The 16,418-nt window shown below is 37.7% G+C and overlaps 1 protein-coding gene across 4 annotated transcripts in view; it reads left to right on the top strand.

Moving 5' to 3' along the window:
* The window catches only part of LOC124401029 (capping protein, Arp2/3 and myosin-I linker protein 3-like), a 52,367-nt gene extending 42,335 nt beyond the window's left edge, over positions 1–10,032 (top strand). For 3 of the 4 annotated variants that reach the window (XM_046872929.1, XM_046872928.1, XM_046872930.1), the window contains exons 33-41: positions 577–656; positions 2,470–2,643; positions 3,975–4,176; positions 5,050–6,040; positions 6,185–6,297; positions 7,700–7,823; positions 8,113–8,184; positions 8,578–8,688; positions 9,496–10,032. In XM_046872929.1, the coding sequence (XP_046728885.1) occupies positions 577–656; positions 2,470–2,643; positions 3,975–4,176; positions 5,050–6,040; positions 6,185–6,297; positions 7,700–7,823; positions 8,113–8,184; positions 8,578–8,688; positions 9,496–9,536 (1,908 nt within the window). In that variant the 3' untranslated portion in view covers positions 9,537–10,032. The remainder of the gene's footprint in view (positions 1–576; positions 657–2,469; positions 2,644–3,974; positions 4,177–5,049; positions 6,041–6,184; positions 6,298–7,699; positions 7,824–8,112; positions 8,185–8,577; positions 8,689–9,495) is intronic. The other variant, XM_046872931.1, reaches the window with a different exon arrangement.
* The last annotated feature ends 6,386 nt before the right edge of the window (positions 10,033–16,418 follow it).

Consider the following 16,418-nt stretch of genomic DNA (forward strand, 5'->3'; position numbering starts at 1 on the left):
TGGGAGAGGTGTAAAGGGACATGAAGGGATTTCAGTTTCTCCGTTGGAAACCCAATGGCAACCCTCATAGAATTTATAATGGTTTTAATGGAAATTATTGTAATGGACCCTATATCTACTGGCCATTTTTTTTGGCTACTATTGTTGGCATGTTATGTCTAATGGAAACCATTAAGAAGCTAAATATTGCCTCCATCAAAAGATCACTTGTAGGGGTCTACTATATACCATTAGAACCCTATTAGGACTCCATTAGGCATCCAGATTGCAAAAAGTTCTCATTTTATTTTTTATTGTTTGGCTTGATGACAATGATTTACACATTAATACACAAAAGAAACAATTTGAAAACGGTTGTTTTCTTTAACAGCTGATGGTGTGTACTGGTGTTTGTACTGGAAACAATTAGAATTCCAGCTTCTTTTTTTTCTGTTTTTCAGCATTTTTATAGATGCAAACAGAGCATGTGCAGTAAATGTGCAGTTTTATAAACCAAGCAATAATGATAATTGTACAACTTCTTTTCTTTCTTCTTCTTTCGGCCCCTTTTTCTCACTCCCTCTCTTACTGTCTCAGCACTGTACTGAAAATGGATCTGTCACTCCGTTGGATGATGGACTGCCTGATTTTTACAGCAAACGAGTTCTACCCGATAGGTAGGTCTCTCTCTCTCTCTCTCTCTCTCACACACACACACACACACACACACACACACACACACACACACTTTACTAACCAGACAGATGAGTCTCCAGAGGAATACCGTACACGCTTTTACTGTAATTACATTTTTTCCCTCTCCCGTTAAACACATTTCTAATGAATCTGCTCTAAATTTGCCCTCTAGTGCTGGCTCACGCTGTTGCCTAGCAACTTCTCAGGCTCTCCGAGTACTTATGTAGTTGCCAGGCAACAGCTGCATGGAATTATGGGGTTTCTGCGGGCCGGCGAGGGATCGAGAGAGTCAGATCGAGCGCATTGGCCGGATAAATAATGCAGTGGGTCTAAATATCCGGGTCATAAATAGTGATGAAGGGGAAACTTTTGAAATATTCAAGTTTACTTCGTGACATACATGATTTAGAACTCCGCACTGGTGTTTTACTTGTCTACGATGGTATGGGAGAGGGACATTTAAAAAAAAATGAATGGTTAGTGTTAAAATATTGAAGTTTTTTCCACATGGTGTATAGAGAGAATGTATTACGAGACAAACCGTTTCATAAAAAGGTAAAAATGACATGGGTTCTTGAATCTCAATGAGTGTTTTTCCAGATGTCTTTGGATTATGCCTCCCTGTTCCTCTAATGTTTGTAGACACCTTAGTATAAGATTGGTATATGCTTCATGGAGCTGGAGCGTTGTCACGTGGGAACAGGTTTGGGAAGAACCATGTCTCAGTTCACTTAAATAGTATCCAACATGCTATTTAGTGTGTCCCGAGTTTTAGTATGTTAAAATGAGAATCCTGAAGTGAGACGTTGTCCCAATACGCCTTCCGTGGTCGTAATTTCAATGTCGTTGCATTTCAGCTATTCTCAATTTATTCGGCCCTAGAGTCATTTTTTCACATTTCAGTTATACGTTTTTTTATACTCCTCCTGCTCTTTCGTGCAAGGAATTCAATTTATTTGATTGATTTGTAAAGTGCATTTTACTTTGCTTGTTCCAAAGCAGCTGTTACAGAAATAAATAGATTACGAATATTTATAAATGAGTCCCTATAGATTTGTCTCTAATGAGCGTGCCAGTGGCAACAGTGGCAGGGAAAACCCTCCGTGAGATGGTATGAGGAAGAAAACGTGAGAGGAACCAGATTCAAAAGGGAAACCCAGTGCTCATCTGTTGACACAGAATGTCCAATCATTGCAGTTCCATCATTGTTAAGGTTATGAACTGTTCATGGCAATTGCATCCCTAAGCCCATTGTAGCAAATGCTTTATATTAATTATCATTCAAATCTGTCTTCATGGTTCTTAAGTTTATCCATCCACACTAACCTTATGGATCCTTAGTCTGTTCAAATAAAGAGAACTTCACCCAGAGGTATTGTATGGCATCAGGATGAACCGGAAAGATCCGGAAAGAAGAAAAGGACTGTGGGATAATTGATTATGGGAAACATATCTAATAATATATACACTCCAGATAAACACTTCCAAATATCTACTATTAACAGTAGGCCATATGAGGTTCTTGTTTCAACATACTACAATTCGGGACATGCTCATTCTAATCTTGGATACTATTTAGGAAGAATAGTGTGAATTGGGCTGCAGCATGGGTTTCCCAAAGTCCATGTTCCCTTGTTTCTAGTTCCTGGTTTTGACAATATACATATGTGAGTGAATGAGAAAATGAGCACTATTAATGTCAAACTAAAAAAAAACAATTTTTGGTGTAGGATCTTCTCGCTCTTTCTCTTCATTGTCTCTTTTATCTTTTTTTTCCCCACCTCTTGTTCTCAGTCAGTTATCCTCGCTTCACAAAGCCCACTCACTCCGGCGAAAGAAGAGACGCAACATGCTGGCCATCTTTGGTTTTCGTAGGAACCGTAATTCCACGTTGTCCAATCAGGATTCTGATTCAGTGGGCGTGGCCTGTAGCGAGGATTGCCGGACCGTTGCGACGGCTCCCACTGGGTCAGTTAGTAATGCTTCGCTCAAAAATATGTGAAAACACTATTAATAAATTAGCAATTTTAGCTATATCTTATAATGTGTTGGACCCCCATAGGCACATTGATGAGAATTGTGTAAATTCCACTTTACTTTCTGGCATTATAGAACATTCCTAAAGGATGCAAATATACAGGGTGGCGCAGGGAAAAGGGAAATTTTGGAACTAGGAGTTGGTCAATTTTATGGAACTTTTCCATGGAAACTTCATTTGGGGAATTTTGGAAATAGTCCAAGTTGGAAACACAGGAATTTATGGGAATTAATTCTAAATTTGGTAATGTATATAAACTGTATCATATATAAACCTACATACAAACATTTGTTTGGTCATAAACTGAAATACATGAACTTATACAGATTTAAACATTTTTGACTTTGATTTAATTGTTAGTATAATAAGTAGTAATTTTTACATTATTTTCTGTGAGGATTTAAGAAATGATGTGTATGTTATAGAGAAATACACAGTGCATGTAGGGGGTGTGGCCTCAGTAGCCCTACAGTAAGTGTGCTGTGTGAGAAATTCAACTGAAATTGCATTGTCTTATTGTTTTAACCAAGATTATCCTGCAATTTTTTTAACATTTAACTTCCCTGTTATAGGCAAACCTGGAATTTTGTACATTTCTAGTTAATTCTTGTTATTTTCTGCTCATGGGTGCACCGTTTCAAAGAAACCGCTCAACACAGCGATGAAGCGTATTGTGGAACGTAGCACAGAGGGCTCCTCAAGATGGCAGCTCTAGTAGCCTCAATATTCTCTGGTGTGCAGGCCATTTAAACACCACCTGGGGACTTTTTTTAAGGCCAAACCCGTTTATATGAAATTAGTCTGTGGGACACGATCATGACTTTCTATCTGGTAATGACACCAAAATTACATTTATGCAGCACACACACTCTATTACCATTTTCATGAAAAGCTTTTACAGCTAACGCTTGTTGCGCTCCACTCCACTGCTCCATTATAACTAATGGCAAGGGGTTCTAAACAAGGTCGCACCAAACAATTGCCAACACCACAGGGTCACCAACTCCTTGCTCCAAAATGTGCTGTTTCCCTGTGTCACCCTATATATAGTATTCATGGTGTATATACTGTATACAGTACTTAGCACTTATATTATATGTACCACAGGTAGTCAATTGTGAAAGTCGATTGAACATCATTCTTAAAGCAGGGAAGAACTCATTAAGGCTGATAATATAACTTTTCTTTTTAATATAATACGATTTTTACATTCACTAGTCTGACCCTCTATTTTTTTTTTTTTACCCCTGACCTTATCTAGGAATGCCCTTGAGAACGTCTACACTCTTCTCCAGCCCCCTAGGATACCCGGTAGAGGTGGCTGCCCGGTTGAATCCGATGGAAATGTAGAAGAGCAGAAAATGGACGAACCCAGAGTAGGATTGATGGAAATACGCTCCATCCATGGAATGCCACTGTCCACATTCAGGACCAACAAGCACCCCTTTTACACTGGCAAAATGGTATAGCCCAGTTTAGAATTGTGAAGCTTTGTTAGTTGCTTGTAAAATGACAAAAAAAAAATGTGATGTTAATGACATTAATTGCTGTGTCATTTTTTCACCATCTGTTGGAGGAATCAAGTGCTAATCCTATGGATGAATGCTAGCGCATATTTTAGCATAGGCTTTCTGCCATTCCTAACATGTGGACATGCGACCAAAATTTTGCATTAAGAAGGTTGTCAGTTCACTGTATAATTAGTGTTTGAGTTTAGAAAAATGTACCTTCAGCTGCTTAGGTATGTTAGCAATTTGTACATCATTTACATAAAACCTCTAGAAGTCACTCTAGATCAAGGTCTTTGCAAAGTGCCATGAATCCAGAGGTAAATGTAAAACCTAACACCTCTTTTACACTAGCAGAAGGGTATAAATAGAGTGAAAAGAAAGCCAAGTATGCTGCAATAAAAAAAAAAAAACTCAAAGGTGATTGGAGTCACCTTTCTCATAGGCGCTAGAAGTTGGGTGGTTGTGACTTGGGATCCGAAGGTCATGAGTTTAAATCCCAGCCACACCATGTTGCCACTCCCGAGCAATGTAGGTAAATGTAAGTCACTCTGGATAAGGGCATCTGCCAAATGTTTATGTTTGGACTTCTGATTGAAAGGTCCTGAGTTCAAATCCCAGCAACACCAAGTTGCCAATGCTGGGCCCTTAAGCAAAACCCTTAAAAGTAAAACTACCCCAGGTACCTCCCAAAAATCAACCCCCAAAGTGATATATGCCACAGTGATTTGACAACCCCAGCCCCAGAATTGTTTCGTTCCAAATGCAAAACCCAAAGTTGATTCCATTATAAAAATATTCCCCATGTCCTGTTCTTTGTAATTCCAGATATCTGAGATGGAGCCTGACCATGACCCATGCTCAGGACTAAAGGACAGAGAGATCGACAGGCAGACATTAAAACCAGGTGACAGGCAGCCGAGCTGGGAGACAGACAGGCAGAAGCAACTCGACCGAGAGCTTGAGTGGCAAAATCTCAGAAAATCTGAAAGTGAGACGGACGGACAAACTCTGCGCCACGTAAACAGAGTGTTGGAAAGGCAGGCATCAAGGCAGATGGACAAAACCTCAGAGAGAGAAGCAGACAGACAGACCATAAGGAAGAGTGAGAAGGAGCTTGACCGAGCAACGCCGAGGCAGATCGATAAGCCTGGTGAGAGAGAGATAGACAGACACACTTTGAGACAAACCGACAGGGAGCTAGACCGGCAGACGTTGTGGAAGGCAGAGAGAGAGCTAGACAGACAGGCTTTAAGACAGATAGACCGAGAGTTAGACAGGCAGAGTCTATGGAGGGCAGACAGGCATTCAGAGAGGGAGTTGGACAGACACACTCTGAGGCAGCTCGACAGGCAGGCTGAGGCTCAACAGAAGCAGTGGTTAGAGACCCGAAAAGGGACAGATAGGAAGTGGGCAGAGTCAAAGCAGCAGACGGACACACAGTGGACCGACTTAAGGCAGGTGGACAGGCAGTCTGAGAGGCAGTGGATGGACCGGCAGATAGACAGACACACACACAGGATCCCATCGCCCATTGCCGAGAGAGATTTCTGCCCCGACGATAAGCAAATTCACTGTGAAGACACACATTCTGATTCAGGCTCCTGGGAGCAGTCGATGGATAGAAGCCCACCCTCAGATCCACAAATGGAACACCAGATCGAGCCATGTTCATCAGACGAGAGATGCAAGGGGGTAGGCACAAGAGGGACATCAGTGGGGCGCCTGGTACTGTGCCCATCCAAACCGGAGCCTCCTCCGCAGAGCAGCAAGCCCAGTTTAGCCAAACTCAGACAGAGACCTCTGCAGGAGAGCTCAGGTACTGCAACATCTCCCAAAGTACATAAAGCCTTTAAATATTTGTTTAATTAATCTGTCCTGTCTGCTTGAATTCTTAAACTCTACAATAAATTCCATGACATGCAGTGCGTTTTTTACTCAATTTAAAAAATATATCTTTTAGGTACCGAGGATGAACTTGGAGAGACCAATAGTTTTCGAATAGACAGGAAGGACCAAGATAACATAGAGCGAGTAAGAGAAACAGAGGCACATCATCCTCCAATCCCAGCTAAGGTATGCACGTATCTTTAATTGCTCATATTTGGATTGTTCACCCTGTTTGCTATGTTTCCATCAATTAAGGAGTGCATATTGCACATTTTTAATAATTTGTGTAAAGTATTTAAGTATGAGTTTAAACATTTTACATTTGCACATTTGGCAGATGCCCCTTATACAGAGTGACTTGCATCTATCTCATTCATACACATTCATACACAGCAACTAAGGGCCTTTCCCTGGGGCCCACGAGTGGCAGCTTGGTATGGCTTGGATTTGAATTTTCGGATCCAAAGTTCCATGCCGAGAAAATTTCATGGCCAGCCTTTATATCAAGTTTGAAAGCTCAAGCACTTTGTCCAAGAAATGTCGACCTGCCAGGGGAAAACCATACCGGGGTTCTCTGCTGTCTTAACACAGGTTAGCCCATTGAGTAAAGGAACTGATTTTGCCAGGGCTCTTGTACAAGAAGTTCTATCGCTGTAAATGCCACTCGACAGGTGATACAAGGTTGTAAGGGGCACTTAGGGATCTTATAAAGCAGGGACACAGAGTTCCTAGTTTATTTTTGGCAGATTTTACTAATTTAATGTTGCATTAAAGCCCCCAATGGGCTCTGTGGTACCCTTAGTAAAAAACAGAATCAAGACATTGCAGCATCAAGACCTCTCATCCTGAACAGTGTACAGTACAGACCTTGAGGACCATCGGATTAATTATGCGTTATATTTAGCTCTCAGAACATGCTGCAGTAACCAGATTTTAGAGTAACCACTTCTGATCAGACAGTAATAAGTTAAAATCTCAGCAAAACCAAGCTGCCACTGCTTGTCCAGTGAACAAAGTCTTTAACCCTCAGTTGTATACACCAATCTGGCATAACATTATGACCATCCGCCTAATATTATGTTGGCCCCCCTTTTGCTGCCAAAAAAGTCCTGACCCATCAAGCATTAACAGCATCTGTTTGTTGGATCGGACCACACAGGCCAGCCTTCGCGCCACACATGCATCAATGAGCCTTGGCTGGCCATTACTTTGTCGCCGGTTCACCACTGTTCCTTCATTGGACCACTTTTACCCTGTTGTCAAGCGATCACAATTTGGACCGTGTCAAATCCTTACACTTGCCCATTTTTCCTGCTTCTAACACGTCAACTGTGAGGACAAACCCACCCACTAATTCCATAAATGTCAATTGAAATATATATTTAGCTGCCCTCTGGGGAGGTCGTAGCTTAATGCTTAAGGCACCGGACTTGGCGGTTATAAGTTGAAATCTCAGCCACAACAAGCTGCCACTCCTGGGCCCCTGAGCCAAATCCCATAGCTGCTCATTTGTATGAACAAGATAAATGTAAATCTATAAAGTGCCTCATTAACTGATTTCGATGCCATTTTCCTTACTGACTCGTAGCCAAAGACAGCTTCATATATCCTCTCACCAACTGAATCAACCAGTGATAGGAGAATCCTACCAGCTACACCCCCAGCCTCTACAAAACCTACCTTAGGGCTGACTGAACGCTCCCATACTCAAGGTCTGCTTTTATTCTGACTCGTCAATATCATGTCTTACCATTGATTAAAACAGTAGTTTAATCGTAAATACTATGTATGTGCAATCTAATATTTATTAAACTCAGTAGTTATGTAGGTTCTTTTGCTCATGTATCTGGACTGCAATCTCTTTCCTTACTTGCAATTGATGTAATTCAGCAGCGGAAATGTACTTGACCATACACTTCATACACATATTTTTAACTGAAGCTTCTGATGAAATGAATCCTGGGTAGTTAGCAGATCTTTGTGTGTATGCATGGTGCACAGGCGAGGAGTGTGTGAGACCGCAGGCTCCAGTCAAACCACAGAGGAGCAGAAAAGCTTTGTCTTGTGACACAGGTGTGTTGTTTTGGTTGCACACAAACATACACACACACATACAACACCACACACAATTATTTGTGCCACGGCTCACTATATATAAGTGTAACGTATCTGTACACACACCTCTAGGACATTGTTACACCTCTACCTTCACACCTTTACCTTTGTCTTTGTTTATATTAAAGGCAAATATTTCGAATTGTATTTTTTTGTTTGTCGATTGATTAATTACTGTCATTATAATCATCATTATAGGGCTTTGTATATGTGAATTAATACTCACTGTTTGTGTATGCATGTGTGGTGTCTTTGTGTGTGTGTTTTAAATCAGACGTCCAACTTGTGTCTGTTCTGTTTCCTGTCTAAAGTGTCCTGATCTTGTCCTTGCGCGATGTTTGTTTGCTACAGGCACAGACAGGGACAGCCCTAATAACCTGGAGAAGCCCCCAATCCCTCGCAACCCCCCTGTGAAAAAACCTAGAGCCCCCCAGAACAGAAACCTATCCCTGGACCAGCCTGGTACTGTTGTGTGTGTGTGTTTGTGTGTTTGATTTATGTCACATATAACTTATATGTATGCTGTCAACTCTCTCTGAGTTTCTTTCTCTCTCACACACACACACACACTTACACTGATACGTTCTCGTGAAAATGTACATCCAGTAGATTTTGGAGTGTTGGAGTACAGTCAGGTACTAATGTAGATGAGGTGAGGAGGCCTGGGCTGCTGTTTCAATTCATCCCAAATAGATGTTTAATAGGTTTGGAGCTCTATAGAACGAGATCTTCTACTCCAACCCATTTATTTAACTATATCTTCATGGCTTACATGACTATGGCTTTGGGCCATAGTCATGCTGGAACATTTTTAGGTCTCCTAGTTCAAGTAAAGGGAAAATTTAATACAATCAGGTGTCCTTTTACATTTGTTCAAAATGGTTGCTTGTTTGAATTAAATTCCAGGTGCAGTCAGTAGTAGAATGTGAGGCTCATGTGTGGGTTGCCATGTTTAATTAAACGGTGCATTCTGGGTACTAGATTTCAATTTCTAGTTTCGAAATGACAGGTCGTTTTCTTCTGAAGAAGAAATAATGGATCATTAGTCCTCTTGTGAATCCAATGGTTGAATCCAAAATCCCAAAATTGCACTCTTGCATAGCGACGTGTCCGATAACATGCACCTACATTAAATAGGCTTGCTGTCACTAAAATACCCTAAAATAACACATTTTCTCTAATTGCTCTTTCTTTCGCCCTTTTTTATTTCCTTTTCCTTTATTTTATGCTCCCGTTTCATCCCCTTCCACTGTATTTCCCATTATATAGATAGTTTTGGAGCGTTGCCTGGCAACAGCGAGCCCTTGTGACCGTTTCCCCGCCGAGGGCTGACCGGGAGGTTGTCATGACAACAGGGATGACGGCGAGGGCGGCGACAACGATTGTGAACAAACACTCCAAGAACGGAAAGAAAACACATAAATGGATGAATGAAAGAAACAGGTGCGATCGACGGCACCGAGATCGGAACCAAAATGGATGTAGAAAAAGCTGGCGATGGCGTTTATGTAAAGCGATTATGCACTCGAGCTGACATGTATGAATGTGTACTCGCAAGTTTTTTTTGTTTGTTTTTTCCTACACGCATCGCAATGTTTGTCACACTACAACGCAAGTTTGTAACAATTTCCAGTATTTCTATGTTGACTCAAATGCTTGCAACTCAGATGCTAGCTTACGATTGCTAGGGGGCCAAGCACCAAAATGAATGACATATTATTATTATTATTATTATTATTATTGTTATTATTATTATTATTATTATTATTATTATTATTATTATTATTATTATTATTATTATTATTATTATTATTGTCATTAAAAAATTTATAATAATTGATATTTTCTTTAATTTTTTTTACAGCTGTGCTACTAGAAATGGAAAAAATATATTTGTATTTGTTTATTTAAAAAAAAAAGATAGATATTTTGTTTGTTTTTGCGCTCACAGATTATGTTTATTACGACCTCTAGTATTCTTTGCTATTGAATTATAATTTTTTTTTTGTTGATATTTATGCCTATCTGCTTTCCTGAGCTGATGTCTGATATATTTTGTACAAAATGAGGAATTATATATATGAATTAAAGACATACATATGAAATCCTAAAATAAAGAATCCTTGTTTCTGGCTAGAGGTTGATCGATAGTGGATTTAACCGAGGGTTGGATTGTATTTGCTGATAATTGATTATCGTTTTTAAGATTGATACAAACTTAACGCTCCATGTAAAATAATACTGAAATTTATTACAAAAAAGTGTACAGTATCATGAAAATGTGCTACTGTATATAAACATAACTATATTAATTATATTAATAAACACTTAGGAAAATAAAAGGCATGCGTTAAAACGGAAACAAAAAGAAAAACTCCAAATAAATACAGTTATATTTTCAAAATGAATATATTTTTACTTGCGAAACAGGGAAAACTTAACTAAAAAGTTAAGTCCATTCCTAGTTGTAGTTTTATTTATAATATTAATATTTTAAAATTAATATTAATATTAAGACGCCTCAAGTTATGAAGGAGAAGCTGATGTTGATGCTGATGCTGATGACCGAGCTGGTGTGCATGATGTCCAGTGATTCGCCTCTAGAGGCCGCTGTTGTACTCAATAACGACAGACTTTAGCGTCCTTTTTCAGCGTGCAGGGTGAGGGTTATTGTTATAGTTATTGAGAACTGGTTAGGGATAGTTAGGAGTGTGTATCTTTATATATTTGTATATGTGGGTGCAGGTTTTTATTCCAACCAAACCACACAAGTTTCCACCTTTTTGATCTTAATTTACAATGGACTCTCAGGTGTGGCCCTTGTTTGTTTGGATTTAAAACCTTTGGGCAAAGTATTGGAGCTAAAGCCTTGTTAGAGAAAAATTCTGGAGAGAGGAGCTCTGTGACATTAATGGAGGGCAGTAGTTCTATTCTATTCAGTGGTTCTATTCTATTCAGACCGTCCTCCAAAATCCTGGACTCATAGGCAATCAGGTGATTAAAAACTTTAGTTCCTGATTGTTGACATCAGTTTTTACCTGAAATGTTCTTGTTAAATTTTGTGAAATCTAACCCTAGATTTTAATCTGGTAAAAGATCTGGGCTGTTGGCTTTTTCTCAAAACTACAGCTCTTCCAGAGACATATGAGAAGAACAGGTCCTTCTAGCCTATTAACCCTATCCAGTCCCATCTAGTTCCAAGGGACTACTATGCGAAATCTACTTTTTGGATCTGTCTCTGTGTACCCTCCTGAAAACCGTAAAGAGGGGTTACTCGAGGGTAAGGCTTAAGGTTAAAGTACAAACATTTTTTGGAAGGTGAACAAAGTGCTATGACAATGTAGTTTGCAACAGTATAAAGACATATTCAATACATGGCAAACAGGAAATATCCTTACTACCGTAATTAACTTAACCTAACTAGTCCTTGTTTTTAAGTTCAAAGGGAAGAACAACACTAAAACATACTGTAACCATCCTATGGGTATGGGGGTGTTAAGTTGGCACACAGGGGCCTGAGGTCCCAGCTGATATATGGCAGTGCCACCAGAAAGGTTCAGTTGGTCAGTAAAACCTCAATAAATCCCAAAACATTTATCTTAGATTAATAATAAAAATAAACAAATATATATATATATATATATATATATATATATATATATATATATATATATATATATATATATACTTAACCAATCTAAAGAAAATAATAGTGACAAATACTTCACACCTTCTTAATAAAATAATTCCCAATTTAATATATCTTCTTATGTCTATTTTAAACCACAATGGTCATTGTCTACATGAACAAACGAACAATGAGTTGGATCTTTAAACAGCAACAATTTGGACAAACACAGTCTGGAGAAACCCTAATTATCATTGGCTAATTATAGGACATCATCATGGCACTATATATGATATATTATTGGAATAGAACAACAGAACCATTTTACATTAAACATGATTGAAAATAAAATACACACAAACAATGAAACGTCTCAATATATGCATTTTCATACATTTTGAAGTATGTTACACATCACTAAAATGCAAATTTCCTTTTGCTGTTAACTTTGTGAACTAGTCATGAAACAAAGGCAGTGATAGCTCAGTGTTTAAAAAAATTTTGATCAGAAGCTTGTAAATTCCCAGCACCGCCAAGTTACCACTTCCAGTTCCTTGAGCAAGGCCCATAACATCAAATATCTAATTGTATAATTGAGATGCTCTTGATAAAGGTGGTCTACCAAATATACTCACATTTTGGTAATCTGTAAAGACACCAGCAGGGGGCACCATACACCAACAAAGAGGATTTAGATTTTGTACGCAGATCTCAGTATCTCGCGCCACAAATCTACATGAATTTATAGGTACACACACACACCAGAAACCTGTCATCTAGCAGTCAGGTTGTTAGGAGCAACCGAGCAGCGATCCCTTTTCACCTATCGATGTGATGAGTCAGTCGTGGGAGGAAACAAGGACCACTATGGCTGTAGGGTCCCTCTGTCTCACTTGTTCTTCTTTAGTTTATCTCAGATTCTTAGCCATGTATATTTAAGACTTCTTCGCATTGGGGGTTTGTCTGTGTAGTTACATGCTGATTGGTATTCATAGGCTTTCAGTGGTAACTTGTACAATTTATCAAAAATTTTAGATTATAATCTGCACAATATTTTTCAGCATTAAAAGCAAAATCCGTATATATTATTGGACCTGCTTTGCCAATGGTGGATGAAAAATACATCTCAGCATTAACCCAGTTATCAATTAACCCAGTCGAATTAATTTGACCAAATAATGACCTGACATCTTTATTACAATTTGTCTACAAAAGCATACGCTGGCTGCACGTTTAATATCTCGAAGAAAATGAGGCCCATCGTTAGACCTTCTGACCCGTGGGGGCGTGTTTGCGCTGTGAAACATGTAATGTGGGTGAGATATGATAATGATCCAGCCTTTATAACAGTTTGATTGTTCAGTAATTTCGAAGCAACCAATAACCGTATTACTTAACCTTCTGAATTTGTTTTTATGCTGTTCTTTGCTTGTTGATGGTGTAACTGTGTATGAGAGTGGGCTGTGTGGATGTTCTCATCCATGTTTCTCCTCAGCCATGCAGTCAACCATACCCAGGACTCAAATATAAATATAATATAACATACTAAAGATACAGAGGAAAGCAACTGCTAAATAATTTTTTGCATATTGAGCCTAATTTAAATGACAAGTTTGGATAATTATGAGCGTGTACTCATGATCATTTAATATTAAATCAGTGCCCTGATCATTCTGGATTTGTTTACCTGCTTATTAGGAATGCCGAATGTATTTAAGGTGATGGATCATAAATATTATCAAGGATGCGTTTTTCAGAGTTACAAAGACATTTATATACAATATACTGAATGGATTGGAACATGTAATGCTGTGTTTCGGCCACTAGAAGTCTCTACTTTCCCCCTAATGATATCAATCATTCTAATTGTCTGATAATTGTATCATTACTGCCACTTGTGTCCCACTTCTCCTTTATACTTAGTTCCTTAGTTTCCATGCTTTGTGTTAATTGTTGTTTATTGTGCCAATTATTTTTGTCGAATGTATATTTCTTACTCTTTAAGGTTTTTTTGTCTTTGGGGACCCCTTTCTCAATGATCGCCTTTATTCTTTTCACTTTATTAAACTCATGGAACTTTCGCATTATTTAAGACTGGCTTCGCAAATCATCTCATCCTATAAACTCACTGACGGAGCATTTGATTCGCATGCTGATGACCCAAATTTTAATCCCATTTTTGAGAATATGTTAATATATAGTTGTATTTGTTTTAATTAGATTTCTTTTTTTTCTCAAATTGGATTTTGCTTTTGTCTTACATCATAATACATCTGACACCCGAAAAACAATTTATTTCTTCAGTCCACATTTTTAATGCCTGTTTATTTTCCCATGCTCAAAAGCAGGACCATGTGTGTTTAAAGGCGATCTGCCATTCTCAACCCTCGAATACACACAGGTAATTCACATAATCTGTACAATTTCATCCAAAAAATGTCAAGCATTTGCATAAATGTGTGTGTGTATAGTAATGTGTGTGAGTATGACTGCATAGTAAATACTTGTATTTGTATGTTGTATTGTATTGTGATAAAATTCAACCTTGATTTTAATTGGAGCTTGAATTTACGCAATATCTGAATACATATGTAGATATACACACACTACGTTAAAGATACACATGAAGCAGCTACCGATGCGATGCGATATTATTCTCTCGCTATTCGATTTGATTCAACGCAATGCGATTCAATGAAAAAAGTAGGATGCTCCGCAATTCAATATGGTGCAGAGAGTTCACTTTTATTTCTTTGCTTCAGACAGACAGCAAGTCATCAATTTACTTAAGTGCCTTCTGACTTCTAACAAATGCTAAATTTGATGCACCACATTGTAAACTTTTATGCTGATGCATCGATGCGGTGAATCTTACCACCCATAATGGACACAATATAAAATGTGTGTGTGTTTGTGTGAGTGTGTGTGTGTGTGTGTGTGTGTGTGTGTGTGTGTGTGTGTGTGTGTGTGTGTGTGTGTGTGTGAAAAATCTACATGTAAAATATTGTTCACAATTGATTGGTCACTTTCTATATAATAAGAATATCTACTTATAATTATATTTCAATAAATGTTTTTTTACTAATACAAATATGTTACATCATGATACAAACCCCAACTTGTATCCGATGCACACTTTTTTAAATCGATACGTCACACGTGTAACTTACCATCCTTAATGCACATATAGTGACATATATTTCAAACTTGATTAAAACTTAAACATAAGCAATCACACCACTGGTTTTAAAAACCCAAGCCATTGAGAAGTCTTTTGAGAAGTCTTGCTCGAATTATCATTCTGTGGCCACAATAGTCAAATTTGCCACTGTTTTGTTAATTCTACGATACAATAGTTGCCACGATAGATAGATAGATAGATAGATAGATAGATAGATAGATAGATAGATAGATAGATAGATAGATAGATAGATAGATAGATAATTTATATATTTATTATTTAAATACATTTAATTTATATATCTATATCTATATATCTATATCTATATCTATATCTATATATATATATATATATATATATATATATATATATATAATTTTTTTGTGTGTTCCTTATTTGAAAACTCTCAGTGTTAGTGTAATTAAAATGAGAGCATCTTCAGATCTGATTCTCAAACTGTCAGAAGTGTGAAAATCTGCTGTTTATATATAGAAGTTGTAGCATCCTGTCGTGTTGCATGTTTTTTTTTTTCTTTTTGGTTTTTTTGTACATGAATCTTGTTGAAGGTTTCTCAAATTGCTGTCTGTTTAATTTTTTTCTTTTAATGACCAAATGAAGCAGTTCTTCAAGTCGTAACTCAGACTATGGGAATGACCAAATGGAGGACTTCCTCAGGCAGAAATTCTGACTAGGAGGCTTGGGATGTTTTTTATTACCTTTAGCACGTGATGTCAAATCAATACGCACAGCATATTATATAATTACACACATTATATGATATACACGTATTAGAAATTTATGGCATCAAAATAAATTTCAGTAGGTTGTTGCTAATAAAAGATATCCATGTCCACAACCGCAACACAACCGCTGGGAAATCAAAATATCAAAAAATGTATGTATGCGTTATCTATAATTAGTTTTGCCTAGGATTAAAAAAAGATTTTGGAAATTTTTAAGAGTGGAAACTTGCCTTGGGAATTAATGGAAATCAACTGGGAATTTTCAAATTTGCACATTCTTCCATAACACAACTCAAAAAATGGCAATTTTTGCGAGTATTTACGTAAAAATGACATAAATATCACATACATTTATGTTTAAAACCTGCATGTAAGCTATTGTGCAACAAAATTATACTAAAAATCTGTATTACTTTGCAAACAATGTAACAAAGAATGACCAAACAATATGTTTATATTTATGTTTGTGTATAATACAGGTACCCTAAATTTTGAAAAAAGATTTTCTGTAAATTTCCATAAATCCATGGTAAGTTTCCAACTTGGAATATTTCCAGAATTCCCCAGAAAATGTTGACATGGAAAGTTCCTGAAATTTAGCAGAATTTTTGCAAAGGGGTTTGCAACTCTGTTTTGACAT

This window comes from Silurus meridionalis, chromosome 18 (assembly GCF_014805685.1).
Source record: "Silurus meridionalis isolate SWU-2019-XX chromosome 18, ASM1480568v1, whole genome shotgun sequence".
Lineage (NCBI taxonomy): Eukaryota > Metazoa > Chordata > Actinopteri > Siluriformes > Siluridae > Silurus > Silurus meridionalis.